This window comes from Procambarus clarkii, chromosome 14, assembly GCF_040958095.1.
Source record: "Procambarus clarkii isolate CNS0578487 chromosome 14, FALCON_Pclarkii_2.0, whole genome shotgun sequence".
In the NCBI taxonomy this organism is placed as follows: Eukaryota; Metazoa; Arthropoda; class Malacostraca; order Decapoda; family Cambaridae; genus Procambarus; species Procambarus clarkii.
The window spans coordinates 48,203,062-48,230,795 of record NC_091163.1 but is presented as its reverse complement, the minus strand read 5'-3'; the positions used below and the strand labels follow the sequence as shown (position 1 = coordinate 48,230,795).

The 27,734-nt window shown below is 46.9% G+C and overlaps 1 protein-coding gene across 1 annotated transcript in view; it reads left to right on the top strand.

Moving 5' to 3' along the window:
- LOC138364637 (uncharacterized) overlaps positions 1-25,764 on the top strand; it is a 170,118-nt gene extending 144,354 nt beyond the window's left edge. Inside the window, exons 5-6 of the mRNA XM_069324596.1 lie at positions 19,213-19,536; positions 19,653-25,764. Coding sequence (XP_069180697.1) covers positions 19,213-19,536; positions 19,653-20,168 — 840 coding nt within the window. The 3' untranslated portion in view covers positions 20,169-25,764. The remainder of the gene's footprint in view (positions 1-19,212; positions 19,537-19,652) is intronic.
- Positions 25,765-27,734: the final 1,970 nt, after the last annotated feature.

Below are 27,734 nucleotides of genomic sequence, written 5' to 3'. Positions count from 1 at the left end.
ATCACCACGAGAGTAGTTTTACAATTAGTTAAGGGAATTCAAAGTTAAGTATATTATATCTTTTTATTTTCATTATTTTACTCTGATATTTTAATCTGTTTCTTTTTATAAGTGTAAGGAATTTCAGTGTCGATAAGGTTGTATGTACACCTGACCGCCTCATGTGTGCACATATGTGTACATGTGTTTCTCGTGCGACGATCTGAGAGATTGTTTATACTAAGTTATCAACACCTGTTTCATCTTGGGCGAGCGGTCATAACTCTCGTCCACTCAGGAAGGGTACTGTCTTATGTCCCCGCCTCTTTCTGCAGATGTTCCGCGCGGTGTATATTGTGTGTACAGCGAGTGTGCCTTTGTTCTGTTTTACTTTTTAATGTTCATTCGTTCCATAGGACATGGTGTTAAATTTTCATGTTAATATGACGCTCGGTGACAAAGTTACAGATATTGTGTTATTTTGTGGAACTCTATCTTTATTGGCAATTTGTTTGATTTTATATATCCACTCAGATGTTATCAGAATGGAAGGGGTTCAAAATAGGGTTGCAATCCCCCTCTGTTACTTCTCAGTTCCTGCCCCAAATTCCCTACACCTACCCCACCCACTTCCCTCCCACCCTACCCGCCCATGTTCCCTCCACCCACTCTGCTCCACTTCCTCACACCGTCCCCACCATCCCCACTCAAGGTCACTCCACCCACACCTTGCTTGTTCAGCCCCTCCCCTCTCAGTATTGTCCCACTCCACCCGTCCACCCTCACCCTCCTTCCCCTCAGTTTACACCCCTCCCGCCCCACCCCGAGTCGCTGTCACTCATCCACGCGCCCTCCACTCTCCCTCCACTTCCATCCTCCCCGCCCTGCGCCCAGTCCCTCAACCCCCCACTAGCCCTCCCCGCCTCCCTCATACCTCCTGTCATACCCTCCCCCTCCGACATTCCCCACCCCCACCCTGCTTCCTCCGCCCATCCCCCCAGTGTTGCCTCCCCGGGGGTAGTTTGTACTTGTGGTAAGATTTCTTACACATTAAGTAGTATTAGTAAGGAGAAGTGTTGGACCTGTCATGGAAAAGGTCATTTTAGGAAAGCGTGTACGAGTGTACAGATTAAGGAAGTGCCGTCACCAGATTACTTTAAGGATGGTCGCCCTACTTTTGAAGTCCAGGTTGAGGGTGAGAGTTTGATTGCGTTCTTGGACACGGGTAGCCAAGCAACACTCATTAAGATTAAGAGTTCAGCCTTCAGCAAATTCAAACAAGCACGGCTTAAACGTTGTTATAAACAGCTCACAGCAGTTAATGGGGGACAAATTGACATCTTGGGTCAAGCCACTGTTAATATTGAAATAGGTCATGATGGGTCGTACCCTCACACTTGTACAGTGGTTCAGAATCTTGCTTATCCGGGTGATATCTTGATTGGCATGGATTTCTTACACAGGTTTTCATATTCTCTGTCTGCTGAGAAAGGGGCGAGACATTGCCGGTTGAAATTAGGAACTGTATCCTATCCGGTGACATTGACTGACCATCCCCCGGTTGTAGCTTCCATCCAGCGGAAGCAGAAACATCATGCCAAGTACGCGAAATTTTTGTTTCAGTCTCTTCCAGACAATAATAAGAAGTCGTGTATTTTACATGCTTTTGACAAGCAGACTTGCCCACCACGATCATTTAGGTTCCTTAGGGTGGCCGTGGGTCGTCATATCCAGCCTGGTACTACCTTTCTGGTGGCCGGCAGGTTTGATAATCTATTAATTCCCCACCACTTAATTGTTGTCCTGGACAAAGGTGCCCTCATACCTGTAGTCAATCTATCACACAAGACCTACCGCTTCAGAGTGGGTGATCGAGTGTCTCAGGGTATTATCTTAGAGGAGACATCGATCTTTCAATCAGATCCATCGGAAACTATTACAGACACTAGGCAATGTGGCGCTCTTAATGTTAGATACACTAGTAAGACTGCGGAGCACGACACAACGGTGCTCACGCCACCTGGCGATGCCAACAATTTGAATAAATTAATATCAGCACTAGACTTACAGCACATTCCACAGTTAGAGAGGAAACGGGTGCGGGAAGTTTTGCGGATGTTCCCTAAATTATTTGCAATGGACGACGATCAAATTGGGTTGTTAGACAGAATTGAGCACACCATTCCAACAGGTGATCACGAGCCCGTGTATACGAGACAGTGGAGGCTCCCGGAACAGGCTAAGAAAACTATCAGAGAGGAGTGTCAGAAGATGTTGAGACAGGGAGTTATAGAACCAAGCACTTCACCATGGTTGTCTCCGGTGGTGCTGGTGCGCAAACCGGATGGTAGTTACCGGTTTTGTGTCGACTATCGGAAAGTTAATGAAATAACAAAGGGGGACGTGTACCCCTTACCTCGGATTCAGGAAATTATAGATCAGTTCGCGGCAGCCAAGTATTTCTCCACTCTGGATGCTAAGTCAGCATATTGGGCCATTCCGGTGGCAGTTAAGGACCGTGCGAAAACAGCATTCTCTGATGGGGTTCACCAGTTTCAGTTTAAGCGCATGCCTTTTGGGCTCAAGACAGCCCCTTCCTCATTTCAGAGGGCTATTAACTACATCCTCAGCCCTGTGCTAGGTAGGCATTCATTAGCATACCTGGATGACGTGGTTATCTACTCTAGGTCGTTTGAGGAGCACCTGAGGGACTTGACTGAGACACTTTCATTGTTAGACAAGGCAGGGTTCAAATTGAATATCAACAAGTGCACCCTGGCATCTCAGAAATTCAAATTTCTGGGGTTCCAGGTGAGCACAGATGGCATCCGCCCTGACCCAGACTCATGCCGCGCCATTGGTGAGATGCCCAGGCCTAGGTCAGCAAGGGATGTGCGCCGGTTTCTGGGAGCAGCCGGATACTTCCGCCGCCATATTGAGGGATTTGCTAGTATAACAGCGCCTTTAACTGACCTTGTAAAGAAGAATGCTAAATTTATGTGGACCTTAGAACACGATGAGGCTTATACTAGGCTCAAAAGTCAATTAATTACCGCTCCAGTATTAGCTGTGCCTGACTTTGATAAGGAGTGGGAGGTGCATACAGACGCTAGTGGTATTGCCATAGGAGGGTGCTTAATGCAGCGTGATTCAGAGCACCATCCTCACCCTGTGGCGTATTTCAGCAGAAAAGTGAAGGGACCTGAAGTTAGATACTCAGCAACAGACAAGGAAGCACTTGCTGTGGTTGAAAGTGTTCGTTATTTTGAGCCCTACCTATTCCAACGTCATTTTGTGATTTTCACAGATCACAGAGCTCTCACATACATTTTTAAAAAGAAAACAAAGTGTCCCCGGATGTCCCGTTGGTCTCATGAGTTGTCAGCTCACTCGTTCCAGATCCTTTATAAGCCTGGTCCATCTCACGTTGTGCCAGACACGTTGAGTAGGAACGTCGCGTCAGTTAACGTCAATGTCAACATTGAAACTATTGCAAGTGATAAAATGAGAGAATTTCAAATGGGAGAACAGCGATGGAAGGAAATAATTGAATATTTGGAGGGTGGTAAATACCCTATGAAGAAAGGTAACTTTCCCCTGCAGCATTTTGACCTGCAGAAGGGTGTCCTATATTATGTTAACGACATGAAAGATCGTGCGGTTTACCAGTTAGTCATCCCCGACGTGTTAAGATCATCAGCCGTGAAACTTGCGCATGCATCTAAGATCGCTGGTCACCCTGGGGTCTTTAAGACCTATATGAGAGCTAAAACTTTATTCTATTTTCCTAGGATGTTATCTTATATCACTAAGTTTGTCAGATCGTGTCCGAATTGTCAAAGGAGAAAAGGTACCCCTAAGGTACAAGCGCCACTACAAGAGTTCCCTGACATTTTTGAGCCTTTAGATCGAGTGGGAGCGGATTTGATTGATTTACATAGTAGTCATTCTGGTAATCGCTACATGTTGGTGCTAGTGGACCATCTGTCCCGGTTCACTACCTTGGTTCCTCTTCCTCGTAAGGACGCGCAGACTGTTGCAGACGCTTTCTTAAGTAAATTTGTCACTGTGTTTGGACCACCTAAAGTATTAGTATCTGACAGAGGTCAAGAGTTCGTTGGTAACACTTTTAAAGAGGTTTGTAAAATTTTAGAAACTACAACAGCCCTCACGACTGCTTACCATCCGCAAGCAAACGGTATGACTGAAAGAACCAATCGTACAATTAAGGATATGCTAGCAATTCTTGCAGAGAAAGATGCCGCCACCTGGGATGAACAACTCCCCTATGTTCAACTAGCCTTGAACACTGCCATTCATCAGTCCATTAACACACAACCATTGCTGCTTTTCACGGGGCGCTCATGTAACTTCCCATCAGGCTTGCTTAACAGACACGAGGTTGTGTACGGTGAGGATTATCCTTCAGAAATCCTCTCTAAAATGAGAAAGGCTTGGAGGATTGCAGCTGAGGCTTCCAAGACAGCGAGGAGCCGGTATGCGCACTATTATGATAAGAAGGTTCAACCGTTGACACTTAGAGAGGGAAGCTTGGTTATGAGGTTAAATGAAAAGACTCCTGCCAATCAAAGTAGGAAGCTAGCACCTAGATGGCGTGGACCATATAGAGTAATTAAGAAGCTTGGACCAGATATTTTTCTGATCAGGGGAATCTTTGACGACCAGAGTGACACAACTATTCATGTCAACAAATTAAAGTGTTACGTTGCCAGGGAGGAACTGGAACTGCCTTCAGCGATTCCCATTCCTAACCCTTCTGAGTTGACTGACCCAGCTGGGCGTGCCCAGGATGGGGAGGAGGACCTTCTGTCAACTCTCATTGGCACCCAGGGTCAGTCTTGTCACCCTATGTTAACGAGGTCACGGGCGAGGCAGGGAGAGTTTCAGTAAACTGTCTCGTCCCTTAGTAGTTGTTTTTTTTTTATTTGAGTTTTTTAAACTGGCAATTGTTTTGAGATTTTGTCATGGAATGTATTCAGAGAGCATGCCTTACCTACCCTTGGGCTGTACCCTGTCACCAAAGCCCAGGGGAGAGTCCTTGCTTCCGCCAGTCGGAGTGTTATCCTGTCTTCCCCAGGTCTGCTTGTCCACACCGCTCTGTCCCCGGTACCAGCTACTCGTGAACCAACATTGAGGTCAGAGGGGTCACCCCCTCTGGTACAGTGGAGAGGGGGTTACGTTACACCCCACCCCCCTCCCAACACTCCTGGTAACCCCACCACTCGGTTACCTGGGACGGTGATAATGACACCATTCACCCAGCCGACACCTCCCACCACACGAGGTTGTCCAAGCCAGAGTTCCTGCCAGCAGAGCACAGCTGTCCAGATGTCAACGTACCATGGTGGGCCCCAGTCTTGCAGTTCATCATCAGAGGCGCCCACCTGCCTGCTGCGACACACCGTGCAGGCACACCGGAAGTGGAGGCGCGAGGTCAACAAGCGGGTAGGCCAGCAGCAGTCACCTACCAGTTCCCCTTCGTCCCTGGGGATGCCACATCACTGACTCCACCAAAATGCGCAACGAGGCGGTCACATTCCAACAGCACCTCCCTACTGAGTGTGCTTGACTCGCCAATAGGGTGCACGTTTCGCACCATCGGCCCAAGGTCAGGCACATTAGGGCATGCGCGATAAGGCGTACCGGCTCAGTAGAATGTGACACAAGCAACGCCTGTGTAGTGATGGGCCCCAAGAGCTGAAGTCGGGATCCACCTGGCCTGCCGCCACGCCACCCACGCCCCAACACCTGCACCTGCTTACTTCTGTTGCAAGACATCGTCGACGTCACACTCTCTGCCCTGCTGTCACGACTCCTGCTATGTAGCTGCTGTCACTCATCATCGACCGTCAGCTTCAAGCAACTGGAGGCGAGATGTGCCTCCATACATCTCTCCTAACACCGTTCACTTGTGACCGGCCAAGTCCCCGGCCGCTGTCACTTGCCGCTGCTCTTCACACCACCACCTTCCAGCAGTTTGATAGCTTGACGAGGAGTCTGTCACCAGTAGACTCGCTCTGTCACCAGACGTACCCCCAGAGCTGTTACAAGAAGATCTTAGGGTATATGCAGGCATCATCGACGGGCAGACGCTGGACCAACATCAGGTCTTCTACATCAGGTCTCCAACATCGTCACCAACATCACGTCACCAACATCACGTCTCCAACATCACGTGACCAACATCAGGTCTCCAACATCGCCACCAACATCGGGTCTCCAACATCAGGCCGCCTCGCGAGAGTATAACGGATGCACGATAGAAAACGCGTATATAAACACGAACATTAATGTGTCAAGATTTACGAATGATGGTTCAGAGAAATGACTCTATTATTAAGGTGTCAAATAGTTTTGTCTAATCGGGTTAAAAGTGTAACATTTATGTGGATGTAAAGTAACTAGGCCTAGAAAAAGTGGTCCTAGACAGTGTTCTTAGCTAGATGACTTCGGTCTCTAGCACAAACTTTATCTTGGAATTTATTACTATTTTATTTCATGTATGTATCTATGTGATAAGTCTGTCCTGGTGATGAGTGTCCAGGTTCCCTATTTGTTATCAGTGTATGGGTACATAATTTTTTTTATTATTTGCATGTCTTTTTATTTCATTAAAATGTTGTAATGTTAAGTAATGTTTCTGTTGTGGTAAGAGGTAGTCTTACTATCAGTGTGTGCAGGGTGCATGGAGATTGACCCTGGCACTATTGTCTTGTGCGGTGTATGGAGTGGCCCACAAGTATTCTGTTAACGTACGGTTCTATTGATGAGTCTTCATGTCTATTGTTGTATTTTTACCATGTTTTATAACTTGTATAACTCATACGTTTGGCTGTGGGTCATGAGGTACCCAGCAGATGTTTGGAATATGCTCACTCAGGTATAATGTTTCCTGTTTTTTTTTTAATTAGTTAAATTTAAATGTTAGAGTAGGAATATTACATATATATATATATTTTCATGTTGCTGATCATTGTATTTTGTATGTTTTGTTTCTTTAGACCTTCTGAGGAAGACTTGCTAGCCTGCCTAGTGTGCAGGCAGGATTTGTCATTGTTTCATAGTATTCGTTATTGCCATGAATTGTCACTCAGGGTTGTATTATGTAGCCTTGTGTTATTCCTTGTATTTTGACATTATATTATCTTTAGTTACTTGTAATTTTCTGTTCCATTAGGAAATTTTTTTTTTTTATGTCATGCTTGTTTTAAGGCGATTTTTTGTTTTGGTCTTCCAGCCTTCTGAGGGAGCCTTGCTGGACTGCCCAAGTGCAGTCGGGATTTGCATTTTTTTTTTTTTTTTTTTTTTTCATTGACATACCTTATTGTCATATTAGGATATCAGATTTGTATCATGTGTGACGGTATCATTGCTGGTTCTTTTGCCAGGATTATTTTTGTACTTTTGTATCTCATTATACATTTATGTTGTGTTCTTACTGCAGTATAACTGTATAATGTTAATTTAGTTAGCTTACTTTTCTCATTATGTCACTGGCAATTTTTTTTTTCCTTTAGGGTTAGTTGTGGTATTTTGGATGAGTTAGGATAAGACAAAATTGGGCTTAATTATCATACACCCGATTTTGTCTTAACTCCGGGAAAGGGAGCTGTAACACCCAGGAACCCCCCCCCCTTAGAGTTCACACCCAGGGAAGCCTTCTCCAAGAGGTCAGCCCAGATGACCTCCGGTTTATCTTGTATATTGATTAAAAATTCCTGGGTTAGTCTTAGTCAGCATAGTTTCAAGTATGTAATATTTCATGCAAGGAAATTAGACTCCAGATTCTTATGTGTAAACATCCCTGGATCTCCCCCTTTTGGCCAGGTCAGAGGTCAGCCACACACGTAATTAATAACTCCTCTCTTGAAGAGTGTATGGTGAATGTCAAACAAGCTTTTTGAAATATTTCTTGAGTGTTTGTACACTTTTGGTGGGTAGCAACAGCAGATCTCCCCCTCCCCCCTGTGGGGGGTTGTATATAGAGGGCCTGTAGGAACATAGGAGAGCAGAGTGCAGTACACCGGGATCGAGAGCGGGGCTGTGAAGAACATCTCAGCCAGGGAGAGACAGATAGCTTAAGGTAATGTGTGTGATCTCTGAGTTTTTGTTCCATGTCCAAATTTCTTAACTTTTTGCCAGTGTTAGGATAGGATTTATAATTGGTGATTGACATAATTTTGGTCTCAATAAACTTACGTGAAATTTCCCGTCTGTGTCAATTGTTGAATCCTCTTAGCCTTTTGGATATAGTGGCTGACAACCGTTTTCATAATTAATGACAGTCATAGAAAGTACTCTCCTAGTCAAGCAATGTTTCTTGCCTCGTTGCTTGATATAGTTCAATGGTCAAAGGCAGATGGTGGCAGCGTATTTAATCCTTGTGTTAGCATTTCCTTATTGGCAGTGTACCTTGGGTTCCGGTGTAACCATCATATGTCAGCTCATAACAGTGTTATCAAGTGCAACCGATGAGGAAGTGTTACTCAGGATAAGTAGTGTTCCATTATAGTGGTGTTCCATTATAGTGGTACATTTTAGGGTGGTGTTACAATAGGGTGGTGTTACAATAGGGTGGTGTTACAATAGAGTGGTGTTACAATGCAACAATTTAGGCTGAGTCTTTGCCTTGCTTGCGATGTCATTTTCGTATTGTCTTTCTGCCTCTCTTCTCATCCTGACATATTCATTCCTGGCATTCTGGTATCTTTCTCTGCTCTCCAGAGTCCTGTTATTCCTATAGTTTCTCCATGCCCTTTTACTTTGCTGCTTAGCTAGCCTACATCTCTGATTAAACCATGGGTTTCTCATTTTCATTTCTCTGTTTTCCTCTTGGACTGGGACAAATTTGTTTGCTGCGTCCTTGCACTTCTGCGTGATGTAATCCATCATTTCTTGGGCCATCTTTCCCCTGAGCTCTGTTTCCCATGCTATATCTGTTAGGAATTTTCTTATCCCCTCATAGTTTCCCTTTCGGTATGCTAACCTTTTGGTTTCGGTATCCCTCCTCGAGTTCAATAACCCTTCTTCAATCAAGTACTCAAACACCAGTACACTGTGGTCGCTCATTCCTACTGGGTCCTCAAAACCGATTTTTCTTATGTCGGAGTCGTTCAGAGTGAAGACTAGGTCGAGTCTCGCTGGTTCGTCATTGCCTCTCATCCTTGTGGGTTCTCCGACATGCTGGGTTAAAAAGTTGCTTGTCACCACCTCCGATAGTTTGGCTCTCCACGTATCCTCGCCTCCATGCGGTTCCTTGTTCTCCCAGTCAATCTTTCCGTGATTGAAGTCGCCCATGATGAGCAGGTGGGATCTATTTCTACAGGCAGCAGAGGCTGCCCTCTCAATTATAGTGTTAACTGCCATGTTGTTGTTTTCATACTCTTGACTGGGTCTCCTGTCATTTGGTGGAGGGTTATATATTACTGCTACTACTATTCTTGGTCCTCCCATTGTTATGGTGCCTGCTATGTAGTCTCTGAAACCCTCACAGCCCGGGATGGCCATCTTCTTAAAACTCCATTCCCTTCTCATGAGTAGGGCCACTCTGCCTCCTCCCCTACCTTCCCTCTCTTTCCTTATTACTGTGTACTCCTGGGAAAACACCGCATTTGTTATGATTCCAGAGAGTTTTGTTTCAGTGAGTCCGATTACATCTGGGTTAACTTCTTGTGCTCTTTCCCTTAGTTCACTTGTCTTGCTTGTGATCCCATCTATGTTCGAGTACATCACCCTGAAACTGACTCTCTTCTGCTTCTTCTCTGGGGGGGGGACCTTTGGGATCTGGGGTGAGTGGGAGCTGGGGGGACCTGGCACGGGGAGATTGGTGGAGGAGGGAGGGCTTGGGGGGTGGGGGAGAGGGGGAGGGTACAGGGGGTGGGGGAGAGGGGGAGGGTACAGGGGGGTGGGTAAGAGGGGGACGGTAGGGGTGGAGAGGGAGTGGGTTGGGGGGGAGAGTGAGAGGGGGAGGGTAGGAGGGGGAGAGAGAGGGAGGGTTGGGGAAGCATGGGGGGGAGGAGAGGCTGTGGGGGATAGGGGAGATGGGGAGGGCTTGGGGGTGTGTGGTGGTTGTGTGTGTGGTGGTGTGTGTGGTGGTTGTGTGTGTGGTGGTTGTGAGTGTGGTGGTTGTGAGTGTGTGGTTGTGTGTGTGGTGGTTGTGAGTGTGGTGGTTGTGAGTGTGGTGGTTGTGTGTGTGGTGGTTGTGTGTGTGGTGGTTGTGAGTGTGTGGTGGTTGTGAGTGTGGTGGTTGTGTGTGTGGTGGTTGTGAGTGTGGTGGTTGTGTGTGTGTGGTGGTTGTGTGTGTGGTGGTTGTGTGTGTGGTGGTTGTGAGTGTGTGGTGGTTGTGAGTGTGGTGGTTGTGTGTGTGGTGGTTGTGAGTGTGGTGGTTGTGAGTGTGGTGGTTGTGAGTGTGGTGGTTGTGTGTGTGTGGTGGTTGTGTGTGTGGTGGTTGTGTGTGTGGTGGTTGTGTGTGTGGTGGTTGTAAGTGTGTGGTGGTTGTGAGTGTGGTGGTTGTGTGTGTGTGGTGGTTGTGAGTGTGGTGGTTGTGAGTGTGGTGGTTGTGTGTGTGGTGGTTGTGTGTGTGGTGGTTGTGTGTGTGGTGGTTGTGAGTGTGTGGTGGTTGTGAGTGTGGTGGTTGTGTGTGTGGTGGTTGTGTGTGGTGGTTGTGTGTGTGGTGGTTGTGAGTGTGGTGGTCGTGAGTGTGGTGGTTGTGTGTGTGGTGGTTGTGAGTGTGGTGGTTGTGTGTGTGGTGGTTGTGTGTGTGGTGGTTGTGAGTGTGGTGGTTGTGTGTGTGGTGGTTGTGTGTGGTGGTTGTGAGTGTGGTGGTCGTGAGTGTGGTGGTTGTGTGTGTGGTGGTTGTGAGTGTGGTGGTTGTGTGTGTGGTGGTTGTGTGTGTGGTGGTTGTGAGTGTGGTGGTTGTGTGTGTGGTGGTTGTGAGTGTGGTGGTCGTGAGTGTGGTGGTCGTGTGTGTGGTGGTCGTGAGTGTGGTGGTTGTGTGTGTGGTGGTTGTGTGTGTGGTGGTTGTGTGTGTGGTGGTTGTGAGTGTGGTGGTTGTGTGTGTGGTGGTTGTGAGTGTGGTGGTTGTGTGTGTGGTGGTTGTGTGTGTGGTGGTTGTGAGTGTGGTGGTTGTGTGTGTGTGGTGGTTGTGAGTGTGGTGGTTGTGTGTGTGGTGGTTGTGAGTGTGGTGGTTGTGTGTGTGTGGTGGTTGTGTGTGTGGTGGTTGTGGGTGTGGTGGTTGTGAGTGTGGTGGTTGTGTGTGTGGTGGTTGTGAGTGTGGTGGTTGTGTGTGTGGTGGTTGTGAGTGTGGTGGTTGTGTGTGTGGTGGTTGTGTGTGTGGTGGTTGTGGGTGTGGTGGTTGTGAGTGTGGTGGTTGTGTGTGTGGTGGTTGTGTGTGTGGTGGTTGTGTGTGTGGTGGTTGTGAGTGTGGTGGTTGTGTGTGTGGTGGTTGTGAGTGTGGTGGTTGTGTGTGTGGTGGTTGTGAGTGTGGTGGTTGTGAGTGTGGTGGTTGTGTGTGTGGTGGTGGTGAGTGTGGTGGTTGTGTGTGTGGTGGTTGTGTGTGTGGTGGTTGTGTGTGTGGTGGTTGTGTGTGGTGGTTGAGTGTGGTGGTTGTGAGTGTGTGGTGGTTGTGAGTGTGGTGGTTGTGTGTGTGTGTGGTGGTTGTGTGTGGTGGTTGTGAGTGTGGTGGTTGTGTGTGTGTGGTGGTTGTGAGTGTGGTGGTTGTGTGTGTGGTGGTTGTGTGTGTGGTGGTTGTGTGTGTGGTGGTTGTGAGTGTGGTGGTTGTGAGTGTGGTGGTTGTGAGTGTGGTGGTTGTGAGTGTGGTGGTTGTGAGTGTGGTGGTTGTGAGTGTGGTGGTTGTGAGTGTGTGGTGGTTGTGAGTGTGTGGTGGTTGCGTGTGTGGTGGTTGTGTGTGGTGGTTGTGAGTGTGGTGGTTGTGTGTGTGGTGGTTGTGAGTGTGGTGGTTGTGTGTGTGGTGGTTGTGTGTGTGGTGGTTGTGAGTGTGGTGGTCGTGAGTGTGGTGGTTGTGTGCGTGGTGGTTGTGTGTGTGGTGGTTGTGTGTGTGGTGGTTGTGAGTGTGGTGGTTGTGTGTGTGGTGGTTGTGAGTGTGGTGGTTGTGTGTGTGGTGGTTGTGAGTGTGGTGGTTGTGTGTGTGGTGGTTGTGAGTGTGGTGGTTGTGTGTGTGGTGGTTGTGAGTGTGGTGGTTGTGTGTGTGTGGTGGTTGTGTGTGTGGTGGTTGTGGGTGTGGTGGTTGTGAGTGTGGTGGTTGTGTGTGTGGTGGTTGTGAGTGTGGTGGTTGTGTGTGTGGTGGTTGTGAGTGTGGTGGTTGTGTGTGTGGTGGTTGTGGGTGTGGTGGTTGTGAGTGTGGTGGTTGTGTGTGCGGTGGTTGTGAGTGTGGTGGTTGTGTGTGTGGTGGTTGTGAGTGTGGTGGTTGTGAGTGTGGTGGTTGTGTGTGTGTGGTGGTTGTGTGTGTGTGGTGGTTGTGTATGTGTGGTGGTTGTGTGTGTGTGGTGGTTGTGTGTGTGGTGGTTGTGTGTGTGGTGGTTGTGTGTGTGGTGGTTGTGTGTGTGGTGGTTGTGAGTGTGGTGGTTGTGAGTGTGGTGGTTGTGAGTGTGGTGGTTGTGTGTGTGGTGGTTGTCAGTGTGGTGGTTGTGTGTGTGGTGGTTGTGTGTGTGGTGGTTGTGTGTGTGGTGGTTGTCAGTGTGGTGGTTGTCAGTGTGGTGGTTGTGTGTGTGGTGGTTGTCAGTGTGGTGGTTGTGTGTGTGGTGGTTGTGTGTGTGGTGGTTGTGTGTGTGGTGGTTGTGATTGTGGTGGTTGTGTGTGTGGTGGTTGTGTGTGTGGTGGTTGTGTGTGTGGTGGTTGTGAGTGTGGTGGTTGTGTGTGTGGTGGTTGTCAGTGTGGTGGTTGTGAGTGTGGTGGTTGTGATTGTGGTGGTTGTGTGTGTGGTGGTTGTGTGTGTGGTGGTTGTGTGTGTGGTGGTTGTGAGTGTGGTGGTCGTGAGTGTGGTGGTCGTGTGCGTGGTGGTTGTGTGTGTGGTGGTTGTGTGTGTGGTGGTTGTGAGTGTGGTGGTTGTGTGTGTGGTGGTTGTGAGTGTGGTGGTTGTGTGTGTGGTGGTTGTGTGTGTGGTGGTTGTGTGTGTGGTGGTTGTGAGTGTGGTGGTTGTGTGTGTGGTGGTTGTGTGTGTGGTGGTTGTGTGTGTGGTGGTTGTGAGTGTGGTGGTTGTGTGTGTGGTGGTTGTGTGTGTGGTGGTTGTGAGTGTGGTGGTTGTGAGTGTGGTGGTTGTGAGTGTGGTGGTTGTGTGTGTGGTGGTTGTGAGTGTGGTGGTTGTGTGTGTGGTGGTTGTGTGTGTGGTGGTTGTGAGTGTGGTGGTTGTGAGTGTGGTGGTTGTGAGTGTGGTGGTTGTGTGTGTGGTGGTTGTGAGTGGTGGTTGTGTGTGTGGTGGTTGTGAGTGTGGTGGTTGTGTGTGTGGTGGTTGTGAGTGTGGTGTTTGTGAGTGTGGTGTTTGTGAGTGTGGTGGTTGTGTGTGTGGTGGTTGTGTGTGTGGTGGTTGTGTGTGTGGTGGTTGTGTGTGTGGTGGCTGTGAGTGTGGTGGTTGTGAGTGTGGTGGCTGTGAGTGTGGTGGTTGTGAGTGTGGTGGTTGTGTGTGTGGTGGTTGTGTGTGTGGTGGTTGTGAGTGTGGTGGTTGTGTGTGTGGTGGCTGTGAGTGTGGTGGTTGTGTGTGTGGTGGTTGTGAGTGTGGTGGTTGTGAGTGTGGTGGTTGTGTGTGTGTGATGGTTGTGTGTGTGGTGGTTGTGTGTGTGGTGGTTGTGTGTGTGGTGGTTGTGAGTGTGATGGTTGTGTGTGTGGTGGTTGTGTGTGTGGTGGTTGTGAGTGTGGTGGCTGTGAGTGTGGTGGTTGTGTGTGTGGTGGTTGTGTGTGTGGTGGTTGTGTGTGTGGTGGTTGTGAGTGTGGTGGTTGTGAGTGTGGTGGTTGTGAGTGTGGTGGTTGTGTGTGTGGTGGTTGTGTGTGTGGTGGTTGTGTGTGTGGTGGTTGTGTGTGTGGTGGTTGTGAGTGTGGTGGTTGTGAGTGTGGTGGTTGTGTGTGTGGTGGTTGTGTGTGTGGTGGTTGTGAGTGTGGTGGTTGTGAGTGTGGTGGTTGTGAGTGTGGTTGTGTGTGTGGTGGTTGTGTGTGTGTGGTGGTTGTGAGTGTGGTGGTTGTGAGTGTGGTGGTTGTGAGTGTGGTGGTTGTGAGTGTGGTGGTTGTGTGTGTGGTGGTTGTGTGTGTGGTGGTTGTGTGTGTGGTGGTTGTGAGTGTGGTGGTTGTGTGTGTGGTGGTTGTGTGTGTGGTGGTTGTGTGAGTGTGGTGGTTGTGAGTGTGGTGGTTGTGAGTGTGGTGGTTGTGTGTGTGGTGGTTGTGTGTGTGGTGGTTGTGTGTGTGTGGTGGTTGTGTGAGTGTGGTGGTTGTGTGTGTGTGGTGGTTGTGTGAGTGTGGTGGTTGTGTGTGTGTGGTGGTTGTGAGTGTGGTGGTTGTGAGTGTGGTGGTTGTGAGTGTGGTGGTTGTGTGTGTGGTGGTTGTGTGTGTGGTGGTTGTGTGTGTGGTGGTTGTGTGTGTGTGGTGGTTGTGTGTGTGTGGTGGTTGTGTGTGTGTGGTGGTTGTGTGTGTGTGGTGGTTGTGTGTGTGTGTGGTGGTTGTGTGTGTGTGTGGTGGTTGTGTGTGTGTGTGGTGGTTGTGTGTGTGTGGTGGTTGTGTGTGTGGTGGTTGTGTGTGTGTGGTGGTTGTGTGTGTGTGGTGGTTGTGTGTGTGTGGTGGTTGTGAGTGTGGTGGTTGTGAGTGTGGTGGTTGTGTGTGTGTGGTGGTTGTGCGTGTGTGTGGTGGTTGTGTGTGTGTGGTGGTTGTGAGTGTGGTGGTTGTGAGTGTGGTGGTTGTGAGTGTGGTGGTTGTGTGTGTGTGGGTGTGGTGGTTGTGTGTGTGTGTGTGTGGTGGTTGTGTGTGTGTGTGTGGTGGTTGTGTGTGTGTGGTGGTTGTGAGTGTGTGGTGGTTGTGTGTGGTGGTTGTGTGTGTGTGGTGGTTGTGTGTGTGGTGGTAGTGTGTGTGTGTGTGGTGGTTGTGTGTGTGTGGTGGTTGTGTGTGTTGTGGTTGTGAGTGTGGTGGTTGTGTGTGGTGGTTGTGTGTGTTGTGGTTGTGAGTGTGGTGGTTGTGTGTGTGTGTGTGTGGTGGTTGTGTGTGTGTGTGTGGTGGTTGTGTGTGTGTGGTGGTTGTGAGTGTGTGGTGGTTGTGTGTGGTGGTTGTGTGTGTGTGTGTGGTGGTTGTGTGTGGTGGTTGTGAGTGTGGTGGTTGTGTGTGTGTGTGTGGTGGTTGTGAGTGTGGTGGTTGTGTGTGTGTGTGTGGTGGTTGTGTGTGGTGGTTGTGAGTGTGGTGGTTGTGTGTGTGTGTGTGGTGGTTGTGTGTGTATGGTGGTTGTGTGTGTGGTGGTTGTGTGTGTGGTGGTTGTGAGTGTGGTGGTTGTGTGTGTGTGTGTGTGGTGGTTGTGTGTGTGTGTGTGGTGGTTGTGTGTGTGGTGGTTGTGAGTGTGTGGTGGTTGTGTGTGGTGGTTGTGTGTGTGTGTGTGTGGTGGTTGTGTGTGTGTGTGTGGTGGTTGTGTGTGTATGGTGGTTGTGTGTGTGGTGGTTGTGTGTGTGGTGGTTGTGTGTGTGGTGGTTGTGATTGTGGTGGTTGTGTGTGTGATGGTTGTGTGTGTGGTGGTTGTGTGTGTGGTGGTTGTGTGTGTGGTGGTTGTGTGTGTGGTGGTTGTGTGTGTGGTGGTTGTGTGTGTGGTGGTTGTGTGTGTGTGGTGGTTGTGAGTGTGGTGGTTGTGAGTGTGGTGGTTGTGTGTGGTGGTTGTGTGTGTTGTGGTTGTGAGTGTGTGGTGGTTGTGAGTGTGGTTGTGTGTGTGTGGTGGTTGTGTGTGTGTGGTGGTTGTGTGTGTGTGGTGGTTGTGTGTGTGGTGGTTGTGTGTGTGGTGGTTGTGAGTGTGGTGGTTGTGAGTGTGGTGGTTGTGTGTGTGGTGGTTGTGTGTGGTGGTGGTTGTGTGTGTGGTGGTTGTGAGTGTGGTGGTTGTGAGTGTGGTGGTTGTGCGAGTGTGGTGGTTGTGAGTGTGGTTGAAGTAGAGGTTGTGGTGTGTGTACTCACCTAATTGTACTTCCGGGGCTTGAGCTCCGGCTCATTGTTCCCACCTCTCAGCTTTTAATCAACTGATGTACAGGTTCCTGAGCCTATTGGGCACTGTCATATCTACATTATAAACTGTGGATGGAGTCAGCCTCCACCACATCACTTCCTAATGTATTCCATACACCAACTATTCTGATGATGAAAAATTCTTTCTAATGTCTCTGTGGCTCATTTGGGTACAATGTTTCCTCCTGTGTCCCCTTGTTTGAACACCACCCGTGTTAGGCTGTCTGTCGTTATTAATTCCTCGTAGAATTTTGTATGTTGTAATCATGTCTCCCCCAACTCTTCTGTCTTCCAACAACATGGGGGTTTAATTCATGTAGCCTTTGCTTGTAACTCATACCTCGTAGTACTGGAACTAGTCTGGTGGTACAGTATACCTTTGAACCTTCTCAAACTTCGACTTGTGCTTGACTAGGTATGGACTCCATGCTGGAGATGCATACTCCAGGATTGGTATGACATATGTGGTATACAAGGTTTTAAACGATTCCTTACACAAATTTATAAAGGCAGTTCAGATATTAGACAGTCTTGCATATGCCACTGATGATAACCTTTTGATGTGGGCTTCAGGAGACAGGTTCGGTGTAACATCATCTCCCAGATCCTTCTCTCTGTCCGTTTCTTGGAGGATTTCATCTCCTATTTGTTACCGTGAGTCTGGCCTCCTGCTCCCTACACCTAGCTTCATTACTTTACATTTACTTGAGCTAAACTCTAGTAGCCATTTGTTGGACCATACTTCCAGTTTGTCCAGGTCATCTTGGAGCATTTTGCTGTCTTTCTCTGTCTTAATCCTGCTCATAATTGTCGCATCATCAGCAAACATTAAGAGGAATGAGTCTAATCCCTCTGGAAGATCCTTTACATATATGAGAAACAGGATAGGTTCAAAAAGTGATCCTTGTGGGACTCGACAGGTGACATCTCACCACTTTGACATCTCAGCCCTCACAGTGACTCGCTGTCTTCTGTTGCCTAGGTACTCCTTTATCCACTGGAGTACCTTCCCTGTCACTGCTGCTTGCTTCTCTAGTTGATGTGTTAGTCTCTTATGGGTAGTGTGATGTGCTGGTTGTGGGAGTGGTGACTGATAATGGTGCTGACACTGTCCACAGGTGATAATGGTGCTGACACTGTCCACAGGTGATAATGGTGCTGACACTGTCCACAGGTGATAATGGTGCTGACACTGTCCACAGGTGATAATGGTGCTGACACTGTCCACAGGTGATAATGGTGCTGACACTGTCAACAGGTGATAATGGTGCTGACACTGTCCACAGGTGATAATGGTGCTGACACTGTCCACAGGTGATAATGGTGCTGACACTGTCCACAGGTAATAATGGTGCTGACACTGTCCACAGGTGATAATGGTGCTGACACTGTCCACAGGTGATAATGGTGCTGACACTGTCCACAGGTGATAATGGTGCTGACACTGTCCACAGGTGATAATGGTGCAGACACTGTCCACATGTGATAATGGGGCTGACACTGTCCACAGGTGATAATGGTGCTGACACTGTCCACAGCTGATAATGGGGCTGACACTGTCCACAGGTGATAATGGTGCTGACACTGTCCACAGGTGATAATGGTGCTGACACTGTCCACAGGTGATAATGGTGCTGACACTGTCCACAGGTGATAATGGTGCTGACACTGTCCACAGGTGATAATGGTGCTGACACTGTCCACAGGTGATAATGGTGCTGACACTGTCCACAGGTGATAATGGTGCTGACACTGTCCACAGGTGATAATGGTGCTGACACTGTCCACAGGTGATAATGGTGCAGACACTGTCCATATGTGATAATGGGGCTGACACTGTCCACAGGTGATAATGGTGCTGACACTGTCCACAGCTGATAATGGGGCTGACACTGTCCACAGGTGATAATGCTGCTGACACTGTCCACAGGTGATAATGGTGCTGACAATGTCCACAGGTGATAATGGTGCTGACACTGTCCACAGGTGATAATGGTGCTGACACTGTCCACAGGTGATAATGGTGCTGACAATGTCCACAGGTGATAATGGGGCTGACACTGTCCACAGGTGATAATGGTGCTGACACTGTCCACAGGTGATAATGGTGCTGACACTGTCCACAGGTGATAATGGGGCTGACACTGTCCACAGGTGATAATGGTGCTGACACTGTCCACAGGTGATAATGGTGCTGACACTGTCCACAGGTGATAATGGGGCTGACACTGTCCACAGGTGATAATGGTGCTGACACTGTCCACAGGTTATAATGGGGGTTACACTGACAACAGGTGATAATGGGCCTGACACTGTCCACATGTGATAATGGGGCTGACACTGACCACAGCTGATAATGGGGCTGACACTCACCACAGGTGATAATGGGACTGACACTGTCCACAGGTGATAATGGGACTGAGACAGACCACTGGTTTATAATGGGGCTGACAATTTACACATGTTATAATGGAGCTGACACTGTCAACAGGTGATAATGGGGCTGACACTGTCCACAGGTGATAATGGGACTGACACTGTCCACAGGTGATAATGGGGCTGACACTGACCACAGCTGATAATGGGGCTGACACTGTCCACATGTGATAATGGGGCTGACACTGTCCACAGGTGATAATGGGATTGACACTGTCCACAGGTGATAATGGGGCTGACACTGTCCACAGGTGATAATGGTGCTGACACTGTCCACAGGTGATAATTGAGCTGACACTGTCCACAGATGATAATGGGGCTGACACTGTCCACAGGTGATAATGGTGCTGACACTGTCCACAGGTGATAATGGGGCTGACACTGTGCACATGTGATAATGGGGGCTGACACTGTCCACAGGTGATAATGGTGCTGACACTGTCCACAGGTGATAATGGGGCTGACACTGTCCACAGGTGATAATGGGGCTGACACTGTCCACAGGTGATAATGGGGCTGACACTGTCCACAGGTGATAATGGGGCTGACACTATCCACAGGTGATAATGGGGCTGACACTCTCCACAGGTTGAGGACCTCCGCAGGATGAGTGAGCCCGTCAAGAGCCTGGTGGAGGCGGGCCGGGTGGTGGCGGTCAAGAGGTTGGTGGAGGCTGGCCGGGTGGTGGCCGTCAAGAGCCTGGTGGAGGCTGGCCGGGTGGTGGCCGTCAAGAGCCTGGTGGAGGCTGGCCGGGTGGTGGCCGTCAAGAGCCTGGTGGAGGCTGGCCGGGTGGTGGCCGTCCAGGAAGACCAAGATGGCCGCCGCTCCGCCAGGATAACTCTACAAGACGGACAGCTGTACCTCCACCCACTCCTGCGTCAGCCCACGCCCGCCCACGCCCACACCCTCCAGGTTACTTTATTACGCCCACTAGTCTTACTGACATTACTGACTTACTGAGTTGTGATAACTAATATGATAACATTTTGTTATACAGTTACCAGCATGATTTATATCATCTTGTGCAGGAGAGTGATGTTGTGGGCGTGCTGGACCCCTCCTGCACCCTGGCGTTCCTTGACCTCGGGTGGGCGGGGTCAACAAGAGGGCGGGTCACCATCCGGATGACCCCTGACACTCCGCTGGCCAGACAGTTTGTGTTGTTGTGTACGGGCCAGCGGGGCCACACCTTCCGCAACACTAAACTGTTGTGGGTGGTGTACAAGGGTCACCCGGGGGAGCATGTGGTGGGCGGAGACTACGAGAGTAATGATGGTGAGGGAGGAGCCCCACTGTTGCCTGACCTCCGGGGGCAGTACCGGGAGTCAGGCCAGGCAGGAGCTGTGTGGTCCGGGTGGTGGTCGCTGGGGGGTCCCACGAGTGCCCAGTTCGCCATCGTCACCAGGGACCGCGAGGCTGGTCACCAGTGGCCATATGTCTTCGGTGATGTGGTGAGCGGCCTGGATGTGGTGAGGGCAGCAGTCAACCACAGTGACATTACGGAGGTGACTGTGGTGGACTGTGGTGTTGTGCTGCCACTCTAGTTCACTGTACCATCACCATCACTACTGTGGTGTTGTGCTGCCACTCTAGTTCACTGTACCATCACCATCACTACTGTGGTGTTGTGCTGCCACTCTAGTTCACTGTACCATCACCATCACTACTGTGGTGTTGTGCTGCCACTCTAGTTCACTGTACCATCACTACTGTGGTGTTTGCTGCCACTCTAGTTCACTGTACCATCACCATCACTACTGTGGTGTTGTGCTGCCACTCTAGTTCACTGTACCATCACCATCACTACTGTGGTGTTGTGCTGCCACTCTAGTTCACTGTACCATCACTACTGTGGTGTTGTGTTGCCACTCTAGTTCACTGTACCATCACTACTGTGGTGTTTGCTGCCACTCTAGTTCACTGTACCATCACCATCACTACTGTGGTGTTGTGCTGCCACTCTAGTTCACTGTACCACCACCATCACTACTGTGGTGTTTGCTGCCACTCTAGTTCACTGTACCATCACCATCACTACTGTGTGTTGTGCTGCCACTGTAGTTCACTGTACCACCACCATCACTACTGTGGTGTTGTGCTGGCACTCTAGTTCACTGTACCATCACTACTGTGGTGTTGTGCTGCCACTCTAGTTCACTGTACCATCACCATCACTACTGTGTGTTGTGCTGCCACTGTAGTTCACTGTACCACCACCATCACTACTGTGGTGTTGTGCTGCCACTCTAGTTCACTGTACCATCACTTCTGTGTGTTGTGCTGCCACTCTAGTTCACTGTACCACCACCATCACTACTGTGGTGTTGTGCTGCCACTCTAGTTCACTGTACCACCACCACCACTACTATGGTGTTGTGCTGCCACTCTAGTTCACTGTACCATCACTACTGTGGTGTTGTGCTGCCACTCTAGTTCACTGTACCTCCACTACTGTGGTGTTGTGCTGTCACTCTAGTTCACTGTACCATCACCATCACTACTGTGGTGTTGTGCTGCCACTCTAGTTCACTGTACCATCACTACTATGGTGTTGTGCTGCCACTCTAGTTCACTGTACCACCACCATCACTACTGTGGTGTTGTGCTGCCACTCTAGTTCACTGTACTATCACCATCACTACTGTGGTGTTGTGCTGCCACTAGTTCACTGTACCATCACTACTGTGGTGTTGTGCTGCCACTCTAGTTCACTGTACCATCACCATCACTACTGTGGTGTTGTGTTGCCACTCTAGTTCACTGTACCATCACTACTGTGGTGTTGTGCTGCCACTCTAATTCACTGTACCATCACTACTGTGGTGTTGTGCTGCCACTCTAGTTCACTGTACCATCACCATCACTACTGTGGTGTTGTGCTGCCACTATAGTTCACTGTACCATCACCATCACTACTGTGGTGTTGTGCTGCCACTCTAGTTCACTGTACCATCACTTATATGGTGTTGTGCTGACACTCTAGTTCACTGTACCATCACCATCACTACTGTGGTGTTGTGCTGCCACTCTAGTTCACTGTACCATCACCACCACTACTGTGGTGTTGTGCTGCCACTCTAGTTCACTGTACCATCACTTATATGGTGTTGTGCTGACACTCTAGTTCACTGTACCATCACCATCACTACTGTGGTGTTGTGCTGCCACTCTAGTTCACTGTACCATCACTACTGTGGTGTTGTGCTACCACTCTAGTTCACTGTACCACCACCATCACTACTGTGGTGTTGTGCTGCCACTAGTTCACTGTACCACCACCATCACTACTGTGGTGTTGTGCTGCCACTAGTTCACTGTACCATCACTACTGTGGTGTTGTGCTGCCACTCTAGTTCACTGTACCATCACCATCACTACTGTGGTGTTGTGCTGCCACTCTAGTTCACTGTACCATCACTACTGTGGTGTTGTGCTGCCACTCTAGTTCACTGTACCATCACCATCACTATTGTGGTGTTGTGCTGCCACTCTGGTTCACTGTACCATCACTACTGTGGTGTTGTGCTGCCACTCTAGTTCACTGTACCATCACCATCACTACTGTGGTGTTGTGCTGCCACTTTGATTCACTGTACCACCACTACTGTGGTGTTGTGCTGCCACTCTAGTTCACTGTACCATCACCATTACTACTGTGGTGTTGTGCTGCCACTCTAGTTCACTGTACCATCACTACTGTGGTGTTGTGCTGCCACTCTAGTTCACTGTACCATCACCATCACTACTGTGGTGTTGTGCTGCCACTATAGTTCACTGTACCAACACTACTGTGGTGTTGTGCTGCCACTCTAGTTCACTATACCACCACCATCACTACTGTGGTGTTGTGCTGCCACTCTAGTTCACTATACCACCACCATCACTACTGTGGTGTTGTGCTGCTACTCTAGTTCACTGTACCATCACCATCACTACTGTGGTGTTGTGCTGCCACTCTAGTTCAGTATACCACCACCATCACTACTGTGGTGTTGTGCTGCCACTCTAGTTCACTGTACCATCACCATCACTACTGTGGTGTTGTGCTGCTACTCTAGTTCACTGTACCATCACCATCACTACTGTGGTGTTGTGCTGCCACTCTAGTTCACTGTACCATCACCATCACTACTGTGGTGTTGTGCTGCCACTCTAGTTCACTGTACCATCACCATCACTACTGTGGTGTTGTGCTGCCACTCTAGTTCACTGTACCATCACTACTGTGGTGTTGTGCTGCCACTCTAGTTCACTGTACCATCACTACTGTGGTGTTGTGCTGCCACTCTAGTTCACTGTACCATCACTACTGTGGTGTTGTTCTGCCACTCTAGTTCACTGTACCATAACCCATCACCATCACTCCTGCATCACTATGGACTGCGGGTTTTGATGCCAATGTAATTCAAGCACAACCTTTATCACTATATTACCATAACTTCACTATCTTTGGTGTTTAACTATCATACGTGACTATCACTGCTGTATCACCATCAATTGCTCTTTCGCAGTACTGACACCTATCATTGCTATATCACTATCACCTCACTATAACATCTATATCACCATCACCTCAGGTCCCACACCTGGGATAATGTACTGACCATGTTGAGTAACTGATTGTTGGTGTCACTATATGACAGCTGTTGTCACCGTTATAACACCAACAGCTCACTATCACTTTCACTGCTTCACCAACATCATCTCACTTTCACTGCTTTATCACCTCACACTGATATATTTCCTCCTTACTTTCACTAATATATCACTATCATTGCTACATCACCACTACTGCACCATCACTGCTATATCACCATCACCTCACTATCACTGTTATATCACCACCTCACTATCACTTGCTATATCACCATCACCTCACTATCACTGCTATATCACCACATCACACTATCACTGCTATATCACCACATCACACTATCACTGCTATATCACCATCACCTCACTATCACTGCTATATCACCACCACCTCACTATCACTGCTATATCACCACATCACACTATCACTGCTATATCACATCACACTATCACTGCTATATCACCATCACCTCACTATCACTGCTATATAACCATCACCTCACTATCACTGCTATATCACCACATCACACTATCACTGATATATCACATCACCTCACTATCACTGTTATATCACTATCACTTCTATATCACCATCACCTCACTATCACTGCTATATCACCACCTCACTATCACTTGCTATATCACCATCACCTTACTATCAATGCTATATCACTATCACTGCTATATCACCATCACCTCACTATCACTAATATATCACCATCACTTCACTATCACTTGCTATATCACCATCACCTCACTATCACTTGCTGTATCATCATCACTGGTATATCACCTTCACCTCACTATCACTGCTATTTCACCATCACTTGCTATATCACCATCACCTGCTATATCACCATCACCTGCTATATCACCATCATCTGCTATATCACCATCACTGGTATATCACCATCACCTCACTATCACTGCTATATCACCATCACTGGTATATCACCATCACCTCACCATCACTGGTATATCACCTTCACCTCACCATCACTGCTATATCACCTTCACCTCACAATCACTGCTATATCACCATCACTGGTATATCACCTTCACCTCACCATCACTGCTATATCACCATCACTTGTACATCACCATCTCCTCACTATCACTCAGGTCCCACACATGGGGTCAAACACTAAGCTAAGTAACAAAACTTAGCTGTGGATAAGCTGCCATGTATATATTTTACACCAGAATATAACAATGTAATATAATATATATTATTTCATTATCCATAGTGTTACTCTACAGTTGTAAATTGGTCGGTGCTTGTTAGTCTGTAAATAATATTACTGCTAAACACTACTAATAATTATGTGTTTAAATCACGAAAATTTACTCATGATGAAAAATTTGTTTCAATAATTACCCCTGGAATCATTCCATGGTTTAGATATGTTGATGATATTTTGTGTATATGGCCTACAGATGTAAACACAGACGAATTTGTAGCTAAACTTAATGATCAAGTCACCTCTAGAAAATTTACTATGGAGACTGAAATTGGTAAATGTTTGCCATTCTTAGATATACTTATTCATAGGGAAGATTGTTCACTAAAGTTTAGTTTTTACAGGAAGTCTACGAATAATTTATCTTATTCATTATTTCTCAGGACAGATACAATGTGAAAAAATCTATTTTTTCCTCTATGTATCTCAAGAGCTCTTCGGGTTGTTAGTCCAGAATTCTTTGATGAAGAGTTTAAGAATATTGATTCTATTGGTCTCAAGCTTTGTTATCCACTGAGTTTTTTGGAAGTTTGCCGTAGCAAAGCACGTCGTACATATTATAATAATATATGCAGTGAGAAAATTCCCCCAAAGAATGTGTTGTGTTTACCATATTTTTCTGGGTTTGAAAATATTGTCAAGGCCTTGAAACTTTTTGATATACATGTATTGTTTAATTACGAAAATACTGTTAGAAAACTATTTGTTAGAAACAGTCCTCGTAGTGATAATTGTATCATATATAAAATACCTTGTTAAGATTATAATAGGTTCTATGTTGGGCAAACATCTTAAGATTTGAAATGTAGAATGTCGCAACATAAATACTCTGTAAGACATGGCTAATTGTCTAATGCGTTGTTTGTTCATTTGTCAGAAAATTCCCACCAAATTGATTGGGAGATGGCTTCTTCATTAACGAATTGTAAAAGCACTTTCAGTAGGAACATAACTGAATCTGCTTTAATACAGATTACAAAATTATGTAACTTGAACGTTAGCAGTGGTTTGTATAATTTAGATCCATTTTTGATTGATCAGTTAAAGGGCATTTTTAGTAGGATCATTGATACACATTTGTCTCACTAATACCATGTTAATATCCATTATTTTATTAATATCAATGTATGGGCCTATTGGCCCATAGGATGCAGCCCCCTATTTACATCCACCCATTCCCAGTCATACGTTTATCATTGTACCTCACTTCACTTCACCTCTCTCCTGCCTATATATGTCCAAATCTATGTACATGTAACTCACCCTTCTGAAGATGTATTATTAAATACGAAAGTTCTTAAGGAAATTCCTGTTTCAATTCTTCCTTCGTGGTCTGACACTGTCACTACTAATAATTATGTTAATTGTAATAGTTATGGCAATTATGTTTTGTAACTGTTTGTTAACAGTTTCCACTGACTGTTACCATACTGGTCCATAGTGTTGTGATATTACCATACTGGTCCATGGTGTGTTGTGATATTACCATACTGGTCCATAGTGTGTTGTGATATTACCATACTGGTCCATAGTGTGTTGTGATATTACCATACTGGACCATAGTGTGTTGTGATATTACCATACTGGACCATGGTGTGTTGTGATATTACCATACTGGTCCATGGTGTGTTGTGATATTACCATACTGGTCCATGGTGTGTTGTGATATTACCATACTGGTCCATGGTGTGTTGTGATATTACCATACTGGTCCATGGTGTGTTGTGTTATTACCATACTGGTCCATGGTGTGTTGTGATATTACCATACTGGTCCATGGTGTGTTGTGATATTACCATACTGGTCCATGGTGTGTTGTGATATTACCATACTGGTCCATGGTGTGTTGTGATATTACCATACTGGTCCATGGTGTGTTGTGATATTACCATGCTGGTCCATGGTGTGTTGTGATATTACCATACTGGTCCATAGTGTGTTGTTATATTACCATACTGGTCCATGGTGTGTTGTGATATTACCATACTGGTCCATGGTGTGTTGTGATATTACCATACTGGTCCATGGTGTGTTGTGATATTACCATACTGGTCCATGGTGTGTTGTGATATTACCATACTGGTCCATGGTGTGTTGTGATATTACCATACTGGTCCATAGTGTGTTGTGATATTACCATACTGGTCCATGGTGTGTTGTGATATTACCATGCTGGTCCATGGTGTGTTGTGATATTACCATACTGATCCATGGTGTGTTGTGATATTACCATACTGGTCCATGGTGTGTTGTGATATTACCATACTGGTCCATGGTGTGTTGTGATATTACAACCCGTTCTCGCAAATTCGTAAAGTCAATATTGACTTATTAACTACGTGCATAGGTGATATACTAAACATAATAGATACCCTTAAAAAGATTCATAGAAAACACCGACCTTACCTAACCTTGTTTGTATCTTAAGATAAGCATCTTATTGCTTCGTAATTACAATTATTACTTAACCTATACCTATTATAGGTTAGGTAATAATTGTAATTACGAAGCTATAAGATGCTTATCTTAAGATACTAACAAGGTTAGGTAAGGTCGGGGTTTTTCTATGAATCTTTTTAAGGGTATCTATTATGTTAAGTATGTCACCTATGCACATATTTAATAAGTCAATATTGACTTATTAAATTTAGGAGAACGGGTTGGTTTCTCCATATTTTCCATTTTGTACCAATGTTCACAGCATGTTCTCTGCCAGTTCAAATCATATTTTTGCATTCTCTTTCGTTTTCTATGTTCTTTGTCATATTCTCAATGTTCTCAGCACGTTCTTCACTGGGTTCATGTCATTCTCATTCATGTTCTCTGTGTACTTTCTCATGTTCCCCGTATGTTCACTGTGTCCACCGCAATCTCTTACATGATCTTTAAAATCAAATGTACAATTATTTCTTCCATTCAGTAACTAGTTCTTTGTCAAATATTATCAACAGCAGCATTTCTAATTCTTAACAAGTTAATACAAAGTACCTTTGTAGTAACTCAATCACCTTTATTTTCAAAAACTATGTCCATGTATTTTTGCTTAACAATTTATTATTTGTTACCAGCACTGTTTGTAAACAAATCTTCACTTTATACAGTAACAAATTTACCAAGATAAACTTGTTCTTTTTAACTAAAAGTTTTCGTCAATCAGCTAAAAAAAATAATCACATTCGTCATTTCTTAACTATTTGTCAATCAACTAAAAATAATCACATTCATCATCTTTTCTTGTCGTTTCTTAACTAAAATTATTCGTCAATCAACTAAAAA